General features: G+C 31.8%; 3 protein-coding genes across 3 annotated transcripts; 1 reads left to right on the forward strand and 2 right to left on the reverse strand.

The window, feature by feature from the left end:
- The first annotated feature begins 606 nt into the window (after positions 1 to 606).
- LOC134710137 (uncharacterized) lies at positions 607 to 7,812 on the forward strand. The gene is made up of 2 exons (XM_063570350.1): positions 607 to 1,147; positions 7,004 to 7,812. The coding sequence occupies exons 1-2, from the start codon at positions 696 to 698 to the stop codon at positions 7,050 to 7,052; spliced, it is 501 nt and encodes a 166-aa protein (XP_063426420.1). The 5' UTR covers positions 607 to 695; the 3' UTR covers positions 7,053 to 7,812.
- Positions 7,813 to 11,690: 3,878 nt separating this feature from the next.
- LOC134709226 (transmembrane emp24 domain-containing protein 7-like) lies at positions 11,691 to 12,675 on the reverse strand. The gene has a single exon (XM_063569392.1). It carries the CDS (start codon positions 12,633 to 12,635, stop codon positions 11,982 to 11,984), a length of 654 nt encoding a protein of 217 aa, XP_063425462.1. The 5' UTR covers positions 12,636 to 12,675; the 3' UTR covers positions 11,691 to 11,981.
- Positions 12,676 to 14,517: 1,842 nt separating this feature from the next.
- Positions 14,518 to 15,201, reverse strand: LOC134710371 (transmembrane emp24 domain-containing protein 7-like). Its single transcript, XM_063570727.1, has one exon. The coding sequence runs from the start codon at positions 15,199 to 15,201 to the stop codon at positions 14,518 to 14,520; it is 684 nt and encodes a 227-aa protein (XP_063426797.1).
- Positions 15,202 to 21,848: the final 6,647 nt, after the last annotated feature.

Below are 21,848 nucleotides of genomic sequence, written 5' to 3' on the forward strand. Positions count from 1 at the left end.
TAATTTTTTTTTTTTTTGATAGATGCACAACCTTAAAATTTCAGGATACTGTTATCCCATGTGATGTCTAATATGTTTCATAACAAAAAACCCGACTTCTTCTTTTCATTATTTATTTTGTTATTAAGAATGATTTGATATATTTCATGCTATTTATTTATAACTAAGAATAGTTCTTATCAGAGCCGTGTTTACATCAGTGATTACAGGTACCCCTCTTGTCGCCCCTTTATATTTTTGATATTTTAAGCAAACATTTAAAAAAATAAACTTTCAAAAAGTGAAATAATCAAAATTGCACATTAGGTTTAGTATTTTAAAAGTTTTATCAAGTTTCTAAAATATCAAATTTATAAACGATATTTAGAATTTTGATATTTTAATAATTTGGTTAAAATTTCAAAATTTCAAAACTTTAACACAATTTGAAATTTTGATATTTTAAAACTTTGATCAAAATTCCAAAAATCTAAAATTTCAAAACTTTTTAAAACTTTGAATTGATAAGTGTTACACGGACCGTTTTAATATTGTCTTTTTACTAAGTTTTTTTTTAAATTAAAAACCATTAGTCCGCGAAAAGGGACATAATCGAAAATTAAACGTTATTCTGATCTTGACTTTCAAGCGCCTGTGCGATCAATTGACATTGACAACGAACTTGGAAACTGATTTTGGACGCTTTCTCTTGCAATATGACAGCCCTAAGTATGGGCGCTTTTGGCGCCTATCGATTACAGTACAGTAAATATTTAAAAGAACAAGACGAGAGGGCGAGGAAAGAAAGTGAAGATCCAGAAACTGTGTGGGTAACAAAACGTTATATTCCAACAGATTTACGGACAACTGCACCAGTCCCTAGACACAAGTTATTAGCTCCAAAAGAACTTCCATTTCCAGACCGGCACTGGGTTCCCCCTACAGATCCACCACTTAGAGGTTTTGAACGGAAAACGCTTCCAGTCATTTTTAGATCTCATCCAAGTACAAGATCTGAACAATATTCAACACTTCGACAAATGTTGCCATCAAAGGGAAGTTATGGTACATTTCCACCTCCTCGCTGGGGAACTGGATGTGGTGTTCCAGTGGTGTATGAAGAGCGTCCTCAAAAGAGATTTCCAATCATAAATAGTCCAATGACAATGTAAGTAACAGCACTCAGTAACAGGTTTCACTTCAATAAATTTCTTTTAAATGTACATTTGTACAGAATCCGGGTCCGTACGCCCTAATTCATGTTCGCCCTAGTACCTGTTTGCCCTGATACCTTTCGCCCAGGGTCCATTCGCCCTGATTTTTATTTTTTACTAATTGTTGTCTAGTGGCATAATTTTATGTATTTGAATAAAATATGTTGAAGTTTGTTGAAAAAATCACCGAATATTGATATTGCCGCAATCAATTTCATCATTTTCCATTTGATTGCAGTAGAATACCGGAATACAATATATTTATCTTTGTTGATATTTGTTAACAAAATAATTGTATTCAGTCATTCACTAATGTATGCAGTATAACTTAGACTAGTCTCAGAGTATTTTAATGAATGAACTTGTAAATCCATTTTACAGTTCGTACATTTTTTTCAAATTAATTTCAAGCTGAATATATATTATCAAAACAAATTTGTTTTTTTATATTATAAATCCATCAAAAGACAGGTATCACAATAAGCAGTGATCCAAATTATTTTGTCATAAAACAGTAAATTAATGATCCTTAACAAGCCATAAACTTTTAGATATTTCCATGTTTCCATAAATTTCAAGAACATATACCATAGAAATATATCTGATTAAGTTTATTCAAGTTCAATGCCCTGAATATTAATATTTTTTAGTAGGGCGAACGGACTCTAAGGGCGAAAGAACTCAGGGCGAACATGTTACTACATGTAGGGCGAACAGTCCCGATACCATTTGTACATGTACATTATGTTTCACCGTCAGATTCAAAATTTAACAGATCTCCTAACTCTTAGTCTTACTAATTTATCTTTTGCAATAATTATCTGATAAGTTTGTACTTTGTTAAAATCAATATTCTTGGGGGTACAAGGGGGTAGGGTGAAATTTTTCTAGAGCAATAATTTATTTTCATCTTTTGCTTTACATTTTACATGACTTTTTTCGAATCAGGGTCTGTTCGCGTCCATTCACTTTCGCTCCCATTCACTTTCGCACCCTACAGGTTCGCACCCAATTTTTTATTGGTTTGGGGTTTAATAACTTTGTAATCAAGTTTTTGCAAGTGTATTCCTATAAGTATATTTGTTGTCATTACAATGACAACTGTTTTGTTTGTGCAAAATAAATCTTAATTATATTTCGGTTAGTGTACATGTATTTGGTCTACTATATCTTTATTTCATTTCTTCAAAATAAAGTGAGATTCTGACAACTTTTTTTTTTTGTGTTGAATAAATTGATCATGTTTTGGAAAGTGTTTTGCTATAATTTTTTGTTCCATTGTTTTGGATCAATGGGGCAAAGCTATAAAAAAAAACAATTATCTTGTGTGTTTTTCATTTAAAATCTTCAATGTTTTACATATACATGTACTAAGCTAAATATACATGCAGTATTTACATCAAAGCAATTTAAAACAACAATCACCGTTTTCTAATTATTCGAATCAACTGTAATTTGATTAAAATTGGGTGCGAACGGACTTTGGGTGCAAATGTGCGAGGTGCGAACGTGAAGGGTGCGAAAATGTATTGGGAGCGAACGGACCTGATACCACTTTTTTCGTGCAACTTTGTTTAGCAGTAGCACTATTTTCAGTTCTTCCCATTTGAGTAAAAACGAAATACAATATATATAAGTTTGAAACAGGCATGTTTCTATTACAGGCTAGGGAATTTGTAAAATCAGGGATTTTGTAAAACCATTGGACTAATCAGTGATTGTGTAAAATCACTGGACTAATCAGTGATTGTGTAAAATCAGGGATTTTGTAAAATCACTGGACTAATCAGTGATTGTGTAAAATCAGGGATTTTGTAAAATCACTGGACTAATCAGTGATTGTGTAAAATCAGGGATTTTGTAAAATCACTGAACTAATCTCAGTGATTGTGTAAAATCACTAACAGTTTCAGTGGTTTTGTGAAATCCCCGAAATTGTGTACTAGAGATTTTACCAAATCCCTGAAAATAGAGCTAGGGATTTTGTTCAATCCCTGATTACAATAAAGTATAACATGCTATTAGAAATGTGTTTTTCTTAATATAAAAATAGAAAAAACGAAAGATCACTAATGAAATGAATGATTTGGAAATATATTTGTTAAATAAACACTATGAACTAGAACTAGTGTATTATGAAAATGACTAAAAGGCATAAAAACAGAAATTTAGACCACTCTGAATTTGCTTATTTTTGCATGGCACCACTATAAGCTATTGATTTTGTATTTGTAAGCAACAAATTAATAATACAACACTTATTTGCTTTTTATGTATCAATTTTCATGCAGCATTGAGCTATAAGATGCTCTTGCTCTGATATGCATGTAATATTTGCCACTGGATCATATACCCAGACCCACTCAATTTCTTATACCTTACATACATTTGTGTATGTGTTTTTCTTCTCTAATGACAGCAATCAACCTAATGTTTCCGTTTTAATATTTGATTTTAAAAATTTGATATAATTGGTTTTATTTTCTGCAGTTATTATACAGAAAAACTATAATAAACAGTAACTTTCTGTCAAACAAGTTAGTGATAAGAGCTTGTTTGTCTTCTTTCTGTGGCTCATTCAGTCATTGACAAAATATTCCAAAATGTTCCATATGTTGCACTTTAATTTTACCTCAATTATTTGAAGTAACTTTTGTGTGTATGTTTGCTCTTGATTTAAAGACATCTGTGTCTTAGCCATTGTTCTACAGTATGTCAGTTGTTTTGTGCATGAAAACCACTCAATTAATATTAAGATAAAGTCTAGATTAACCTCAAACTTATTGAGTGTTACTGTTGTTGTCTTTTTTCACAGAAATTCTTTTTTTTTTTTTTCTTAATTTTTTTTTTTTTATTGAAATCTGTTCATTTGTTAGTTTAAAACATCAAGTACCAGTACCTTATCCCGGCCTCGTTAACATTAGTAAATAACATCTATATCAACAGCTGTTAGTTTTTGTTACTGTTATACATACAATTTTCCATATTTAGAAATTCTTAATAAAAATGATTGAATGTATTTTACAAATTCCCTGAATTTAATCAGTGAATCTGTAAAAAAAAATCTTAATTTTTTCAGGAATTTTGTAAAATCACTAGTCAAAATCAGGGATTTTATAAAATCACTAATCAGTTCAGTGATTTTACAAATTCCCTGAAATTTCAGTGATTTAACAAAATCCATGATTTCACAAATTCCCTCTCTAACATATACACAGGTTGGGGTTTAGTTGTGAATTCTTTATTTCTGGTCAAGCCACTTTCCTAAGTGCACAACTGATGTTTTTGTCGGTACTGTTAGCAATATAGTGTTACTGGTACTATTGGGAATCTACTGATATGTTTTGGTCGGTACTGTTAGAAATCTTAGTGTTACTGATACTATTGGGAATCTGGGTACACCAATTATTTTATTTATAACGACAGAGCTAGATTAAAGAAACATTTGGGTATTCACAATTAATATTAATTCCATCGATATACAAATATAGTCTTAATTAACTTTATAGATTTATCAATCATGATCTAAATCAGAACAAATTATATAGCTGAATACTGAATAAATAATGGATATTATACACTTTGAGACAATTGTAACATTGTATAAGAATCTAAGATTCACTTACAGAAAAATCAATTCATGCATGTATATTTTATCGTCGTATTGTTGGAATGTAGTTTTATGAAAAGGTGATAATTACCACTAAATAAATCCTGAATAGAAGGTAATGAGGGGATCATTAAAGAACTGTAAATAACAACATGAAAGTGGTTGAAATAATCAAGGACACCGAGCTAGAACTCCTCAATATCCTCGTTCTTATAACCACAGAGGCACTTGAAGTCTTCTGTGTTAAAAAACCTTCTTGAAGTTCTTTAAAGACTCTCTAGCTAAAGGTTATAATGCTAAGTGAACATGTACTGTAAATTAATTTTCGTCTTTAATATCTTTATTGTAAAACTTTTGACAACTTTAAGAATGTTTTATCCTTCCCTCATTATCAGATCCCGTTTTCGGAAAGAATTTAATTTTTAAAACAGCATGTAAAAAGAATGACTAAATTTAGCTCCATCTTTTTCCTACGACCTTTTTTAAATGGCTGAAGAATCCAAAACCATAAACCCTAAAAAAAGTCCCGTCCATCATACCATTTGATCTCCTATTGAATTTACTGTTTTTGTTTTTGTCCCAAACATGCATCAACTATTTTTCAATGGACAACACATTACAATCAATTATTATTTATCATAATCAACGCAGCATGTTGGTGAGTTTCCTGCTGATCAATTGGCGGCGGTGGGGTTAGCTAACTTCTTAAAAGCTTTATATTATAGAAGGTGACAGTCCTGGATGCTTCATACTTTGTTCTGATATAGATGCCTTATGTTATGCAGTTTCCGTCTGTCATATGTCCATTGTCTTTGACCTCATGTTCATGGTTCAGTGACTACGTGAAAAAAGTTAAGATTTTTTATTATGTTAATTTTTTCTTATTTTGAGTATAAGGATAACTATATTTTATTTGTGTGTACCTTGCAAGCTAGGTCCTCATGTCTGTCAGACAGTTTTACCTTGACCTCGACCTCATACAATGTATTATGGATCAATGAACAATTAGGTAAAGTTTCGGTGGTCAAGTCCATATCTCAGATACTATTTGTTGTATGGAAGGATTGTAAGCTGTACATGTCTGTCTGGCATGATTCATCTGAATTTGACCTTATTTTCATGGTTCATTGGTTAATGTTTAGTTTTTCTTGGACCAAGTTAAGTTTTTGTGATAGTTCATTTTTAGTTGTAGTAAAGCTTTATATTTAGGACTATCAACATAATATCAATGGTTAGTAAAGAAAATAGGAGCTACATTTCAGTGCTGGCACTCTTTTTTTGTGTATTGACGTTTGTCTTTTTGTCTTTCTTTTATGAATTGGATATTGTCCGCGTATCTGCCTTCAACGTCTTGGTTATATCTACCCTTCAAAGATCTTGATACATGACAAAAACAAATGTTTATAAAACTAATCCCAAACTAAGAATTCCGCCAATAGGTATTGCTGCCTTTTCTTTTATTTTGTATTCACAACTTTATTCTTATATTGTTTGTCGTTTTGTAAATGATGACATGACTTAGTTAAATAGGCTTGCAAGTGGTTTAAATTTACTTGACCATAGGTCTTGGGTGTAGACCGAACGATAAATACTCGTAAGTCGCCTGCTTGGCTTGTGTTTTTGTGTGAACTCTTGAGCATTTACAAGAAGATCACCACACAAAAACAAATCGAAACTGTTGTGATATGTAGATAATTTCTACGTTTGTAGTTTCCATCACCAAATATCGAACAATTTTTCTTTATCCCCACATGTCCTTTTTTTTATTTGTTATTTACCGGTATTTTTTTGGCTTGATTTGAGCAGAGACACATATACGCAGTCTCTGATTCGTGTGACGTACTTATTTATAAGCCTTAAACCTTTGGTGACTTTTTATATTAATATGTACACATACCAGTCTGCACATACATATGATGTAGGGATTGGATGTGCGACATCAATCATGTCTTATTTATTTACAGTCTAACCCCGGTACATGCATCATGTGCCTGTACCTGGGGAGTCAGTTGTCATGAGTCCGTGCGGTTGTTGTTTGTTGCTAGATGTCAAATTTGTAGTTTTGTACATTCACCAGCCTTTAGTTTTCTCGTTTTTAGTATTTACTTGATTTGTTTTAATGGTGTGTAGCGGTCTTATTTGCATCAGACCATATTTTCAGATAATGATCTTCTTATTTTTATATTTTTATGTTTTTCAGGTACGTAGATGAGATGCATACAACCAACAAATTGTTCAAGTTGCATTAGAAAAGGAGAAGAATTCTTACTCGAAAACAAAAATGGGAATTTAAATGATGGCTTCGTTATCATATAGTTATCTTCCATGACTGAACCAAACTTTATCGTTTTCCTTATGCAATCATGAAAAGTTACTATTTTATTCCATACCAGTATTCATTGTGTGCTAGAAGATCTCTTGTAATTATGAAACCATTCAGTATTATGTCATGAAATATTGTTATTATTGTTAATAATTGTTTGTTACATGTCTTTCTTGATAGATATATTTTTGATAGATGTTTTATCACATTTTATAGATACACTGCGTTTGAAAATCCCATTGCTTTCTTTATGTTTTTTACTACAATTTAAATAGAGTGAAATACCGTAAATCGTTCTTTTGATTAATTTACATGTATGACAAGGCCAATTGATAGATGGTCCCAATGAAAGTATGTACAATAGAAACTCTGTTCCTTACAATTGAAACTTGTCAAATTTTAACCATGACAACAGACGAGAGAAAGTGCGACTATTTGTGCATTACAGAAAATGAAATCTCAATGGTGTTTTTAGGCATGGTGTAAGTGTTTTTCACAGTATTACTATATATTCATTAGTCACTTCAGTATTAGTGTAAACAGTATTTAAAGTCTTGCTCAAATCTTTTTGTTATGCAATACTTATTTGTTATTAATGTTTTTGAGAGTTTAACATACCATTGTTATTTATAGATTTCCATGTTTTTGCATAATCTGCTGTCATAATAAAATCAATTTTAAATGTCGATATGGAAATAATTTCATAAGCCATTAAGCTGAAAATCCGTTTTATGTTTGGAGTTACCAAATCGTATTTTTGTGTAATAGTGCAAAAAATAACTTCAATGAAAGGTTAATCGGTTAGATTTATACAGTTAATTAAATTATTTATTCATTGAAAAGTATTTATTAAGTATTCATTTTCCATATCTATTGATTTATCCTGCATGGTTAAACTAGTTCCGACACAATAGTTTCGTTTTTTTCTATATCATTTAAAGGTGCAAAAAAAACCTTCTCATAACTGACTGTGCGGTATAGGCTTTGCTCATTGTTGAAGGCCGTACTGTGACCTATGTTTGTTGATTTCTGTGTCATTAGGTCTCTGGTAGAGAGTTGTTTAATGGCAATCATACCACATAGATCTTCTTTTTTTGGATGTAAAAGAAGGACCAGCAGACAGTACATATAATTTTACAATAAAACATTTAAATAGTTAAAAGACCACATGATTTAACAATGAAATCGAATGATGCCCAATGGTCAAGTTACGTATATTTCTCTTTATTTTAGAACAAAAAACAAAATGTCTGCCATATAACCTCCTTCAATGGAAGTATCGAATATGTGTTTTCTGTTGCCTCTACACTAATCTTGGTGTTTAAGTGAAAGAACAAAGACTGGACAGCTTGTATAGTTTGAACGGTGTGTGCGTTTTTTATACGCTTCTTGAGCCCTTAATAAGCATGGAATATTTGACAAAAAACTTTAAATAAACAGACCAGTGTTAAAAAAAATCAATCCTATATATCTATACTATACCAAGCGAGGAAAATGGCACAACCTAAACATAAATCGTACGTGGCCGCTTAAGTATGTTCCGTCATAAGTGATGTTTGCAGACATATAGAAGCAACTACTTGGAAGATTCTCATTGTTTAAAATATCCTTTCTTATTGATTGTGATTCAGAAGTCATGTTGAATCAACATAGTGTTGTCTGTCATCCTGGTACGTATAGAATGATTTCCACTGGACATATAAGTACAATGTGAGGTCCATTTTAATTTCTATTTCCAAATATAGACTTCAAACTTAGTGATAGATTGATATTCATTATTGTCACAAGTATAAAATGAAACTCGTACTATGGCGAAACACGAACAAATGTGTTTAATCTTTTGGCGATTTAATTGAATTTCAGACGAAAAATTGGAAGTGTTTATTTTATGTAAATAAAACAACAAACGTTTAAAATATCAAACTTCTTAAATTGTTCAACTCTATAATGGATAAATGTATTGCAGTTACTCTGAAATCTTTAAAAAAAAATATGCATCATATTATAACTATATACATTAATGTTTTACAAATAGATTTAACATCAGAAAGAGATGCGAAGATACCAACGGAACATTCAAACTCATAAACTAACAACGCCATACCTAGAAATAAAAAGACAAAAACCAGTACACAACACCGTCCTACTTTAGTTATGGCGATACTGAGAAAACTGAATAATAAACCAAATCAAACACGCTGAGAATGCATTCATTATTTTTCCTAGTGCCTTCTTCACAACGAAGCAAGATACATATTGCTTTTAAAAGTAGAAAGATATGCTGTATCAGTTGATCTTCTATTGACCTTAACATGTCAGTAAATAAAAATCTGAGTCTGTACAAACTTGTAGACAAACACAAAAATTTAGAACATACAATTGAACAATTTATTTTTTTACTTTCTCATAGTTTAACTACAGTCCAACTTTATCTAATATTTCATTGTATATTTTGTTGTTTACAGTTTGTATAACATGCATTCCTATTATAGTTTCGTCTTCAAGAATCAAATGTACTTGTAAAAGATAAGAAGTTAGCAATATCCTTTAAATCTACTTTCCACTATGTAGATGATGTTTTTTCACTGAATAATTCAAATTTTGGTGACTATGTGGAGCGCATCTATCCCATCGAATTAGAGATAACGGATACTACAGATACAGTTGAGTCGGCCTCATATCTTAACTTACATCTAGAAATTGACAATGAGGGTCGATTGAAAACAAAACTTTACGACAACAGAGATGATTTCAGCTTTCCAATTGTGAACTATATATATCTCCCAATTGATACGATATTCCCGTGCTTGCATTTCCTATCATGATTTTTTTTATAGAGGGTTGATGCTCACAATGAAGCTATTAAACCAAGAGTTCCAATCATCCCTTCGTAAATTTTACGGACGCCATCATGCACTAGTTGGTTGACCGTTATGGAAAAACCGTTTCACAAATGATATCGGATATGTTCCTACGTCGTAAATATTAACCCCTTCCCTTTCATGAGTGTGACCTACCGAATTAGACTATTTACCGAATTTGTTATCACATAAGGTAGCAATACACAGTTAGGAAAAAAACTTAAAATTGACACTCATAATTTTTAAACACCATCTTTCTTCCCCTTTCTGACAAAGAAGGCTTTATATGTGTGTTATGCATGTACATACTTATAGAAAGAGAATCTTCCATATATTTGATTTCTTATGGTCATAAGGGTGAAATATAATCCCTTTTGGATGTAACCATGGCAACAATCTACATTTCTTAGATACAAAATATAGCAAAAAAAAGGTGAACATGTCACAAAAGTCTCCAAAATTTGGTCTAAAAGGAAATTTTAATCAATTACAGTGATACCTTTCCTGAATCCATAGGTTTACATCTATCAAGTGGTTCAAAAAAATCATATACATTTCTGCTCGTTTTTCCATAAAATTGAATTGAAAAGATCGAGCGCAAAATCTTTGTTGATAAACACTACAATAATTTATGGACCTATGGACGGTACGAATAGGAAAATACGGACTGTCAATCATATAAATGGCCTATAAAACATAAAACAATCTAAATGTTCATATACACCCACTAAGAAGGCTATATTATTCTCTAATTATCTAAAAATCAATTTTATTGTACAAAAACTTTCATATTTAAAAAATTCACAGGGCCCATAATGCGAAACTAAACTTCTTACTGTGTATTGCTACCTAAGCAACACGACGGGTGCCACATGTGGAGCAGGATCTGCTTAGCCTTCCGGAGCACCTGAGAACACCCCTAGTTTTTGAAGGGTTTCGTTTTGTTTATTCTTTAGTTTTCTATGTTGCGTCATATATGTACTATTGTTTGTCTGTTTGTCTTTTTCATTTTTAGCCATGGCGTTGTCAGTTTGTTTTATATTTATGAGTTTGACTGTACCTTTGGTATCTTTCGTCTCTCTTTTATAGACAGCCGAAGAAAATGATTAACTGCTCTTTCAAATGACTGCTGTTATCATATACAATAATTTGAAGTAGTTTTTTTTTCCCGTAGAACAAAGAAAAAAGTTTTTTTTTAAACTCGCACTATTACAACTTATATCAAGAAATGGCAAATACATTTGTAAAAATTAATAACTATTTGTTAAAAATCTTAAACACTATTTTGACATGGATTTTTAATTATGAAATCACATTAACACATTGTTAACAATAGAATAGGAATTGATACATTAAGAGACAGACATCTGCGTCATCTTTTCCAAACCGGATTAACAACTGGTATACATATTGTATTGGCTTCACATGGTTATTAGATATAAAATATCGATAAAACCAATATCAAATTCAGACCTTGAAGTGGACGCGTAGTCTTTAAAAATAGATAAGTAGAACATTAGAAGTCCCACTAACTGACTAAGAGAAGGCTCTCTCCATTCATGCTTCAGTAACTCCAGTCCCAATTTAATCAACCAAGTTTTCCAACGAGAATGGGGGCGGGTACTTATTATTAAGTTTATCTTATTAATAATATTTAAACTTCGCTAAATACAAAGTTAGGCAAAATACTAGTAAAACATATGGCTCTTCTTGTCTACACATTAGCTGTCACCAATCTTTTTTGTGAAGTATATAGGAAAAAACGGTCTGTTAATAATGAGGCAATTAAAATAATTAGATCTACCATTATATGTATGATATGAGTAATTATAATATGCTAAAGAAAAATAATTCTGAGCAAGATATCTTAATTTTACAAATGTTTTTTATACAAATGTTTTTTAAGTACAATCATTTCACGAACTCATTACAAAATGACAGCAATGATGAATGTCATTGAAAATTCGTCTTTATGAAAATATTTAACGCTAAGTTTACGTTTCTTGGAGCTTACTGTGTGATGGTAACTTGTCAGTGAAAAATGTTTTAAGTATAAAGACCTGTCCAAACCCTATAATCATAACGGTCAAAGCTTGTCCTATTGACCACCACATTATGCGATTGTTCAGTTCCTCAGCTACATAGCGGCCCATGGACTCCTTCAGCCGGAAGTCCACTTGGTTTTCAAATACATCCGTCATAGCTGAATGAATTTCATCACATGCGTCTTGTAACATAGTCTGCGCAGTCGGCTTTTTATCGCCTGCTTCAACAGCTAAAGAATCAATCTCTTCTGGACTAATGGTAAAATAGACGACTTTATGAGTGATTGTCGAAAACTCGTTCCCAAAACAAAATTGGAAATCTCCTTTTGATGGATCAAATCTGAATTCGTCATGTTCTTTTCGTTGTTCCTTGTAGAGAATCTTACCGTTCGGTGAAACGACCCAAGCATCAACATCGTTGTTACCTCCCCTTATGACTTGGTACGAAAACACATAACTCTTGCCTCCTGGAAAAGTTTCAATAAAACAGCTTTTCTCCTGATCCCCAAGTTCGAAAGTAAGTGCGACACCACCGCTATAAAATGTTTGTGAAATTTTAACATTGCATCCCAAAATAAAGCAAAGCACAATCAACGTCTTCATTTTTCAAGATATTGAATATGTGTTCATTACTTATTTTGTCATATTAGTTCTGGACCGCAATCATAAATTGTTAAGCGAGAGGCGACAATGTTAGGGAAAAGGTATAAATAACAGCATATCTTCATTTTTAAATTTTAATATAAAAAAAAATACAGAAATATGCAAAATAAAATGTAATTTTTACCTTTTCCATATAAAGGTGTGGAGTTTTAATAAAAAGTGGCATTGGTTCCTAGGTCTTAAGCAGACACCCCCTCTTTACACTCAATGATACTGATTAAAAAAGGTGACATCTTGTACCATATTGATTCCCGCTCAGCAACAAAACGGATGCATTGTACTCATACGTCTGTATTTTACTATTCAAACGGTGACCACAATCGATTTTGGAATAAATCATAAAGATCATCTTATCTAATTATGTTCTTGACTTATGAAATATAAAACATTTTCTATTGCCTAACATCTGTGTCCGGTAACATTTAAGAACAATAATTGAATAAAATTGTATGTAAAACAAAATTGGGCACGTACGCTGAAATGACTCGCCTGCGTAATCGATTATGAATGAATAATTTGTTGTGGGGTTAAATACATGTATCAAGTTTTAAATAGACATCCCTATTTTACTCCTGTCCTCCATCTGATTCCCACTTATGATGTTATATTACACATAAAACACGATAATTCGTTAATGTCGTTGCGTTGCCGAATGGCTTTGGGTCAACCATTGTAACTCATTGTAACTCATTCAAAAAATAATCGAACTCAAGATAAGTGCATTGGCCTAGCGTACTAGTAGTTGCATACACAGATTAATCCTACTATGTCTAAGGAATGGGACGTTTGTTGTTTACTGATCATCGGTTACAATCTCCACAATCATCACAAAATCGTAGCTATGATTTAATAAACCTAGAAAGTGAGGTCAAGGTCAGGTGACAACTATCAAACGGACTTGTTGATCTCCAATATGTCCAATTAAAATTACTTTATTATAAATACACTTATTAACTGAGAAACTAACATAATAACAAAACTTGGCTTAGATCATAAGACCGTGAAAAAATGTATAAGCCAGATGAACACTGTCAAATTGACATGTACTCGATCCCGAAACATAACAGTAACTAAAGAATTTAATTATTCAGACATGAACCACGTAAATGACTTCAAGAATGACAGAAAACCAGACCAAAAATGAGATTATCTAACCCTACTATCTTTTAAAATTTAAGTTAAGACTGATTGAGGAGTCAGAGATTCATTGATAAATGTGAACTAGTGGAAGAGTTGGTTTGAAATATATCAGTAGTTCAGCTCTTCACTGTCTGCACTTTTCCAGACACCCATTCAGCAATTGTGAGAATATCTGTACTCGATAAATATATCAACAGTTTTCAAACATGTGCACAAAAATTGAAATAAGATAAACTAAGAAGTTAACTTCAAATCAACTGGCACATGTGGCAACATCAATACCATCTGTGAAGTTATCTATTATATACTTAACAGTCGCATCTTCTCAGGAAGAAGATTGAATAGAATCTGGACAATCGAGAATAAAACATCCTTTAAAAGTGATTAGATCCGCAAGACGAGCTTGCATAATTCCTTCCAATTATCAGGAAATATTCTGATGGTTTGTTGTTTTGTTCTTATGCATGTTGTGGGTTTTTTCACACGAAAAATAACAAGACGTTAAATAAAAAAAAAGATATTATTATTAATCAAAATAAGTACTTCGCATTTTAAAATATTTTCTACACAGTGTATCAACAATCTTTAAGTATACTGTCACTTTTTGAGCTCATAACTTCCTATTTATTTGATTTTCCCATAATTGTAGTTTAAGATGGTAATACAAAATTGTAAGAACGTTCTAAGTTGATGTTTCTACGGGTTTATTTTGTGCTGGTAGTTTTTCAGTGAAAAATGTTTTAAGTATAAAGACCTGTCCAAATCCTATTGCTAATAAGATGAACGCTTGTACTATAGACCACCAAAATACTCGGTTGTTAAGTCCCTCGGCTACATGGCGACCGATGGCCTCTTTAAGTCTATAGTCTCTCTGGTGTTCTACAACTCCTCTCATTGCATAATGTATTTCATCACACGCATTTTCCGTTAGTGTCTGAACTCTCGGTGTTTTATCGCCCGCTTCCACGGCTAAAGAATCCGGATCCTCTGGACTTATATCGAAAAAGATTGTTTTGTGACTTATTGTAGAAAATTGATTCCCGAAACAAAATTGGAAATCTCCTTTTGATGGATCAAATGTGAATTCATCTCCTTCTTTTCGTTGTTCTTTATAGAGAATTTTCCCGTTTGGTGAAACAACCCATGCGTCAACATCCTGGTTGCCCCCTTTTATAACTTGGTATGAGAACACATAACGTTTCCCTCCTAGAAAAGTTTCAGTAAAACAGCTTTTCTCTTTATCCTCTAGTTCGAAAGTCAGAGCGACACCACCGCTGTAGTAGCCTTGTGCAAAATTAGAATTAAATCCTAGGATGAACATAAATACTACCAACATCTTCATTTTCTCTATTAAAACTGTGTTCATTGCTTTATCATATTTGTTATTTAGTATACGCACAAATAAAGAAGGAGGGACGGTTTCGGGGAAAGAGGATCACAATTACTGTTCGCCTTCCTTTTTAAACCTTGAATCAAATTCAATTAATATAAAATGTGGAAGATAACCTTCTTATTCAAACACCTATTTGTATATAAATTTATAATTTTGACAAAGACAAATAATTTGTCATGTTTAAATCATAAAACCCCCCTTTTACACCTAAAAATGGTGACATCTTGCAACAAATTGATTTCCGCTTGACAACAATATGAATTTAATATTAGTTGTGATTATCATTATCAGGGACAAACAGACACAAATCCATTCCAGAACGAATAGATTTATCTTACAAATACATACAAAAAGTTTTAAGCGACAAATCTATTGCTAGATGGAATCATATGCATTTTTCGATAGAAGGCACTGAAGTCACTGGAAAACTCGATCACTGTGAAAGTACATGTAGGGTTCATGATATGATATAAGAGTAGACTATAAATTCGCATGGATGACGTTATTAAGCCTTTTTTCTTTTAATATTTTTGCACTGTTTATTGTCTATATGTTGTTATTACATGTTATGTATGTAGAATAAGTGTTACATAATCATTTCATGCAAAGTATTCATTTTACCTTTTTATCAATCTTATTGAAACTTCAAGGTTACTGTAAACGGAAACATATATTTAATAGTGACTTCCTATTGAGTTATTTACGGTTACACTTTCCTTTTCAAATGGAGACATGAATTTGTCATAAAATTAAAAAAAAAACATAAATTTTGATGATCACCTCGTTAAATTTTCAAATTAAACTCATTTTGATTTTACAAATATCACCCATACATCTGTGTCACTGACCACTGTCGATTTTTGCTTGTGGAATACCAATTTCAATGAATTTCGTGGGAAGGGTGAATAGTCATTTCAAGATTTCAGTGAAGAACATAATTTTCTAGGATTGTATACAAACTTTGACAGATGAAAACCATTACGTCGAGTATCCTAGGAAAAGACGTTAACTGATTTCATCAATTCAGGAAACTAATACTCACAAAACTTAAAAAATTCACAGTATCTACAGTTCCTAGATACAAGTTAGACGGTACTTAATATTTAATGGGTTTCCGTAGTACACTTCTTCTTTAACTTATACTTACAACACGCTTTCCATCATTATTATACATTGGTAACAGATCTTTTTTGTATTCAATATGTGACTTTCTATTTCTTTAAGGTATATCATGGGGTGTTGTAAACTTTCATATAAAAGATACTTGACCTATTGATAAAACTTATAAACAGAACTTATCATATACACTTCCCATTGAGCAATGAAACAAAATAATTAAGCCAAGGTCAGATGAAGCCTTCCAAAGGTATATGTACCATTTTGCGTATTTTTGCATCACTAAGGCGTTTCTACCCCAAGTATAGATTACCTTAGCTGTATTTGGCAAAACGTTGAGAACTGTTGGTCTTCAATGCTCTTCAACTTCGTACTTATTTGGCCTTTCTTACTTTTTTTTAATTCTAGCGTCATTAATGAGTCTTTTGTAGACGAGACACCCATTCTCGCGAAAATAAACCAGATGCTCCGCGGGGCGTAGCTTTATACGACCGCAGAGGTTGAACCCTGAACGGTTGGGGCAAGTATGGACACAACATTCAAGCTGGATTCAGCTCTAAATTTGGATTGTGATTAAATAGTTGACACAGCATAGGTTTCTGACACAGAATGAATGTGTTATAATGAACTTAAAATTTTTATTTTCTCTTAGAGCAATTCACTATGCTGTTGAATATTAATCCTCTCAAAAAAATGTTTGAAGAAATTTTCTTTTTATTTATGAAATTTCAAATGAGAAAAATTGAATCCAATTTTTTTAATCACACCCCCTTTCCCTTATTCCAAAACTAATCTCAATTAAAACTTCTAATGGAGTTTGCAACAATAACTACTCATTTAAATACATCATAAAATATTAAGATGTAAAAAAACTGCTTGTTATCACTGAATGGTAAAGATTATTTTAATTTATCAGTTGGTAGTAAAAAGTGAATATACATTGTATATTGTATATAACAAAGATTTAAGTTGATTCTGGACAAAGAAAGATAACTCCAATTAAAAAAAAAATCTTGCTATTGCACAATATTGTGCAATTAGATATTTCTTGCTTACTATTCTGGACAAAGAAAGATAACTCTAATTAAAAAAAAAATGCTATTTCACAATATTGTGCAATTAGATATTTCTTGACATTGTGCAATACTGTGCAATTGAAAAGACTTGCTATTGCACAATACTTAATATAAAATTTTTAGATCCTGATTTGGACCAACTTGAATACTGGGCCCATAATCAAAAATCTAACTACATGTTTGGATTCAGCATATCAAAGAACCCCAAGATTTCAATTTTTGTTAAAATCAAACTAAGTTTAATTTTGGACCCTTTGGACTTTAATGTAGACCAATTTGAAAACAGGACCAAAAATGAAGAATCTACATACACAGTTAGATTTTGGCATATCAAAGAACCCCATTTATTCAATTTTTGATGAAATCAAACAAAGTTTAATTTTGGACCCCGATTTGGACCAACTTGAAAACTGGGCTTATAATCAAGAATCTAAGTTCATTTTTAGATTCAGCATATCAAAGAACCCAACCCATTAATTTTTTGTCAAAATCAAACTAAGTTTAATTTTGGACCCTTTGGACCTTAATGTAGACCAATTTGAAAACGGGACCAAAAGTTAAGAATCTACATACACAGTTAGATTCGGCATATCAAAGAACCCCAATTATTCAATTTTGATAAAATCAAACAAAGTTTAATTTTGGACCCTTTGGGCCCCTTATTCCTAAACTGTTGGGACCAAAACTCCAAAAAATCAATACCAACCTTCCTTTTATGGTCATAAACCTTGTGTTTAAATTTCATAGATTTCTATTCACTTATACTAGCGTTATGGTAAGAAAACCAAGAAAAATGCTTATTTGGGTCCCTTTTTGGCCCCTAATTCCTAAACTGTTGGGACATAAACTCCCAAAATCAATACCAACCTTCCTTTTGTGGTCATAAACATTGTGTTTAAATTTCATTGATTTCTATTTACTTAAAGTTATTGTGCAAAAACCAAGAATAATGCTTATTTGGGCCCTTTTTTGGCCCCTAATTCCTAAACTGATGAAACCAAAACTCCCAAAATCAATCCCAACCTTTCTTTTGTGGTCATAAACCTTGTGTCAAAATTTCATAGATTTCTATTAACTTAAACTAAAGTTATAGTGCGAAAACCAAGAAAATGCTTATTTGGGCCCTTTTTGGCCCCTTATTCCTAAAATGTTGGGACCAAAACTCCCAAAATCAATACCAACCTTCATTTTGTGGTCATAAACCTTGTGTTAAAATTTCAAAGATTTCTATTCACTTTTACTAAAGTTAGAGTGCGAAAACTAAAAGTATTCGGACGACGAAGACGACGACGACGACGCAGACGACGACGCCAACGTGATAGCAATATACGACGAAAATTTTTTCAAATTTTGCGGTCGTATAAAAACTATAATCCTTGTATCTATGATGAGTTTATTTTATACAATTATTTCATAACCCAAATAGACCTGAACTAATGTTTATTGGCCTCTGAGCTCGACATATTAACCTAACCTTATGTGTATGGCCTCTGAGCTCGTGATATATACCTAACCACGAAAATGTTACATTGATCAGTGATCCATGAAATCAAGTCATGGTCGAGAGAACCATAACTGGTTGACATTATACCTGGCAAGGATGATATTAGTTGATTTGTTCGTCCTGTTTATACATTATACTCATAAATGAGAAACTTAATAATCTTTAGACAGTCCATGAACCAAGAAAATTATATCAAGGACAACATACATTAAGCATCTTTAAGAATGTCTGAAACATCCAGGTATTCAGCCATTTAAAACTGTAAAGGATTATACAAATGGTTTACTCTGTTGCTGCCTCCGAATGAGTATTCCTATGTCTAAATAAAGGCAACAGTAGTATACCGATGTTCAAAACTCAAAAATCGATAGAATAAAAACAAATCCGGGTCATAAACCAAAACCAAGGGAAACACATAAAATGTAACATACACAGAAACGAACTAAGCATTAGACAAAATCCGATTAGAATAACAAATATAACATCAAAACTGAATACATGAATTTAGGATACAAAAGGGACAGATGTATATCGCTGTTCAAAAGTCATAAATTGATTTAGAAAGAAATCTGTTTTACAAACTTAAACCAAAAGAAACACATCAACTATAAATGGAAAACATGTAAAAAATATTAAGTTACATCTGCACTTTTAGGTACAGCTCTTTGTAAGAACCAGGCAGGGTGCCATATACATGTGATTTATGAGGGTTTCAGATTTTATCTATAAATGGCCTAGAAGAAGCAGTAACTGAATACTGCTCAAAAATTAAATATGAGTGGGAAAAAATGAGCGGTTGCCATGGTAACGGACACTCTATTTTTTGGTTGTGAGGCATAGTAAAATCTGTCAAAAATCAGCTAAATCACTACACTTCAGAGCCTGATTAGGAATAGAATCAAGCATTTTTCATTAATTTTCTTATGTAACATTGATACAACTTGGTTTAAGCATAATTTTAGTTAAGATTGCATGTAAATTAAATTTGTAATTTTTTTGAAAATTTTTGCCCCAAAAATGCATATTTTCAACTTTTCTGAATTTGGGATTTTTGCAAAATTATCAAATTTTCAATGGTGTTTTTCAGAAAAGAGCAACTATGTAAAGCATAGTTAGCACTATAGTTATGAAGTTTGGATACTACTTTACCAAATTCAATAAAAAAAAGCTTGGGACTTTCTTTAGTTTTATCCCCATAGCAACCGAATTTTTCCTTGGAAACGGAGTTATTATTTGCAGAATATTGCAGTTTTAGAGCTTAAATGTACTAAATTGTTTCATAACTGATAAAAAAAAATACATTTAAGCATAAGCTTACTTTCAATTACCATCGTTAATAGTTGCTGACTTCAAAAGTTACCATGGAAGTACATATTACCCATAGCAACATCTTTTTTAAAATGTACCAATAGAAAGTTATGTAAAAAAATACATATATTATATATAGACGGTGTTTATATACAAGTTGGAATATGACTGCGTGCTTTGCTTCACTCACAGTCTTGTCTGTCCTTTCAGAAGGTCAAAGAAATGTAATATATAATGAAACATTGGGATTAGAACCGAAGGTTAGGAAAAGGAGGGGGGGTAGGTTTATTTAAAAAAAAAATCCTACATGTAGATTCTTGAAAAAGATGACTTTTGGTCGGAGAGCCTGATTATGAATAGAATAATGATTAAATTATGAACAGAATCAATTTTATTTTCAGAAATTTCATATATATGAATAACATCTATATAGCTTGGTTTTAGCTCCAGAGCTTAGTTAATATTGCAGTTCAACCCCGACTTTAGATTTGTTAAAAAATACTAAAAAACATTCATTTTTTTCGGAATCATTTTTCTCGTGTGTTCTTCCAAAAATTGAAAATATGTTAAGCATAACTAGCATTGTAGTAACAAAGTTTGAATACTACCTGACCAAAAAAAAAACATTGCGTGGGGCTCTCTTAAATTTTATAACCATGTAACGTATTTTCTCCTTGGGAACAGAGTTTTATTTGTAGAATTCTGCAGTATAGGGAATTCAATGTTCTCAATTGTTTCCAAACCTGTATGAAAAGGCATGCATCGAAGCATATATAAACTCTAAACTACAATCGTTAAGTATTATTACAACAGTTGCCATGGTAACAAGTATCACCCATAACAGTCAATCAATGATAATCATATAGTTAATGTAAAAAATTACATATCATTCTGTCTATACTGTTCATTTTTCTAAGGGGAATATAACTGCATGCTTTGCTTTGTTTCACTCTCAGTACTGTCATGACTGTCTTTGCTCATTGAAAAGACTCAACAAATTAAAATATACACACTGTTGCATTTTGAGTCGTTTTTGTTTGAATCTTTCATAGATCAGGATCATGCACAGCTAAGGTGTACATAATAATCATTAACTACCTCAGATATATTGCAAAGTTCAAATGTACTTTTAACTGATTGTAGGAGTGTAATTCCATAAAATAAAAATAAACAGCTGCGCCATGAGCGCATGTTACGCCAGTCGCTTTTTCTAATAATAATAAAAGTTTAATAACTTCTCAGTGTCATCTATACTAGTACTAAACGAGAAGACCTCATTTCGTATGTTGCTTCTCCTTCTTCCACAATAGATTAAGCATCATGCCTATAGATCTGTGTCCTATAGGTAACATGCATAGTCGCATTTGTCATCCATTCTTATGATCATTCAGTTTGTGAATTTTGGATAAAAACGAAAAAGAAAGCGTCCGAGTATTTTCCTGTCATTGGACAAAACTTTAAGCCAGATTAGACTTTCTGTGTTTTTCTGTACTTTGACATACAAAGACTATGAATAAAGTATATAAATTTGCTTTCTGCTATCGTTTTTAGTTCTAGCATGTATCATCCTTGCTTAACGTGTCAGTTTGGGTTATTTTAGGAGGAAAACAAAAATG

The sequence above is a fragment of the Mytilus trossulus genome, chromosome 3 (genome assembly GCF_036588685.1).
Source record: "Mytilus trossulus isolate FHL-02 chromosome 3, PNRI_Mtr1.1.1.hap1, whole genome shotgun sequence".
Lineage (NCBI taxonomy): Eukaryota > Metazoa > Mollusca > Bivalvia > Mytilida > Mytilidae > Mytilus > Mytilus trossulus.

What these genes read in the sequence shown, in the direction of transcription:
- LOC134710137 (XM_063570350.1), top strand. Translation starts at nt 696, where the DNA reads ATGACAGCCCTAAGTATGGGCGCTTTTGGCGCCTATCGATTACAGTAC. An exon ending in ATAAATAGTCCAATGACAAT is followed by an intron (nt 1,148 to 7,003) that starts GTAAGTAACAGC and finishes TATGTTTTTCAG; the next exon opens with GTACGTAGATGAGATGCATA.
- LOC134709226 (XM_063569392.1), bottom strand. Translation starts at nt 12,635, where the DNA reads ATGAAGACGTTGATTGTGCTTTGCTTTATTTTGGGATGCAATGTTAAA.
- LOC134710371 (XM_063570727.1), bottom strand. Translation starts at nt 15,201, where the DNA reads ATGAACACAGTTTTAATAGAGAAAATGAAGATGTTGGTAGTATTTATG.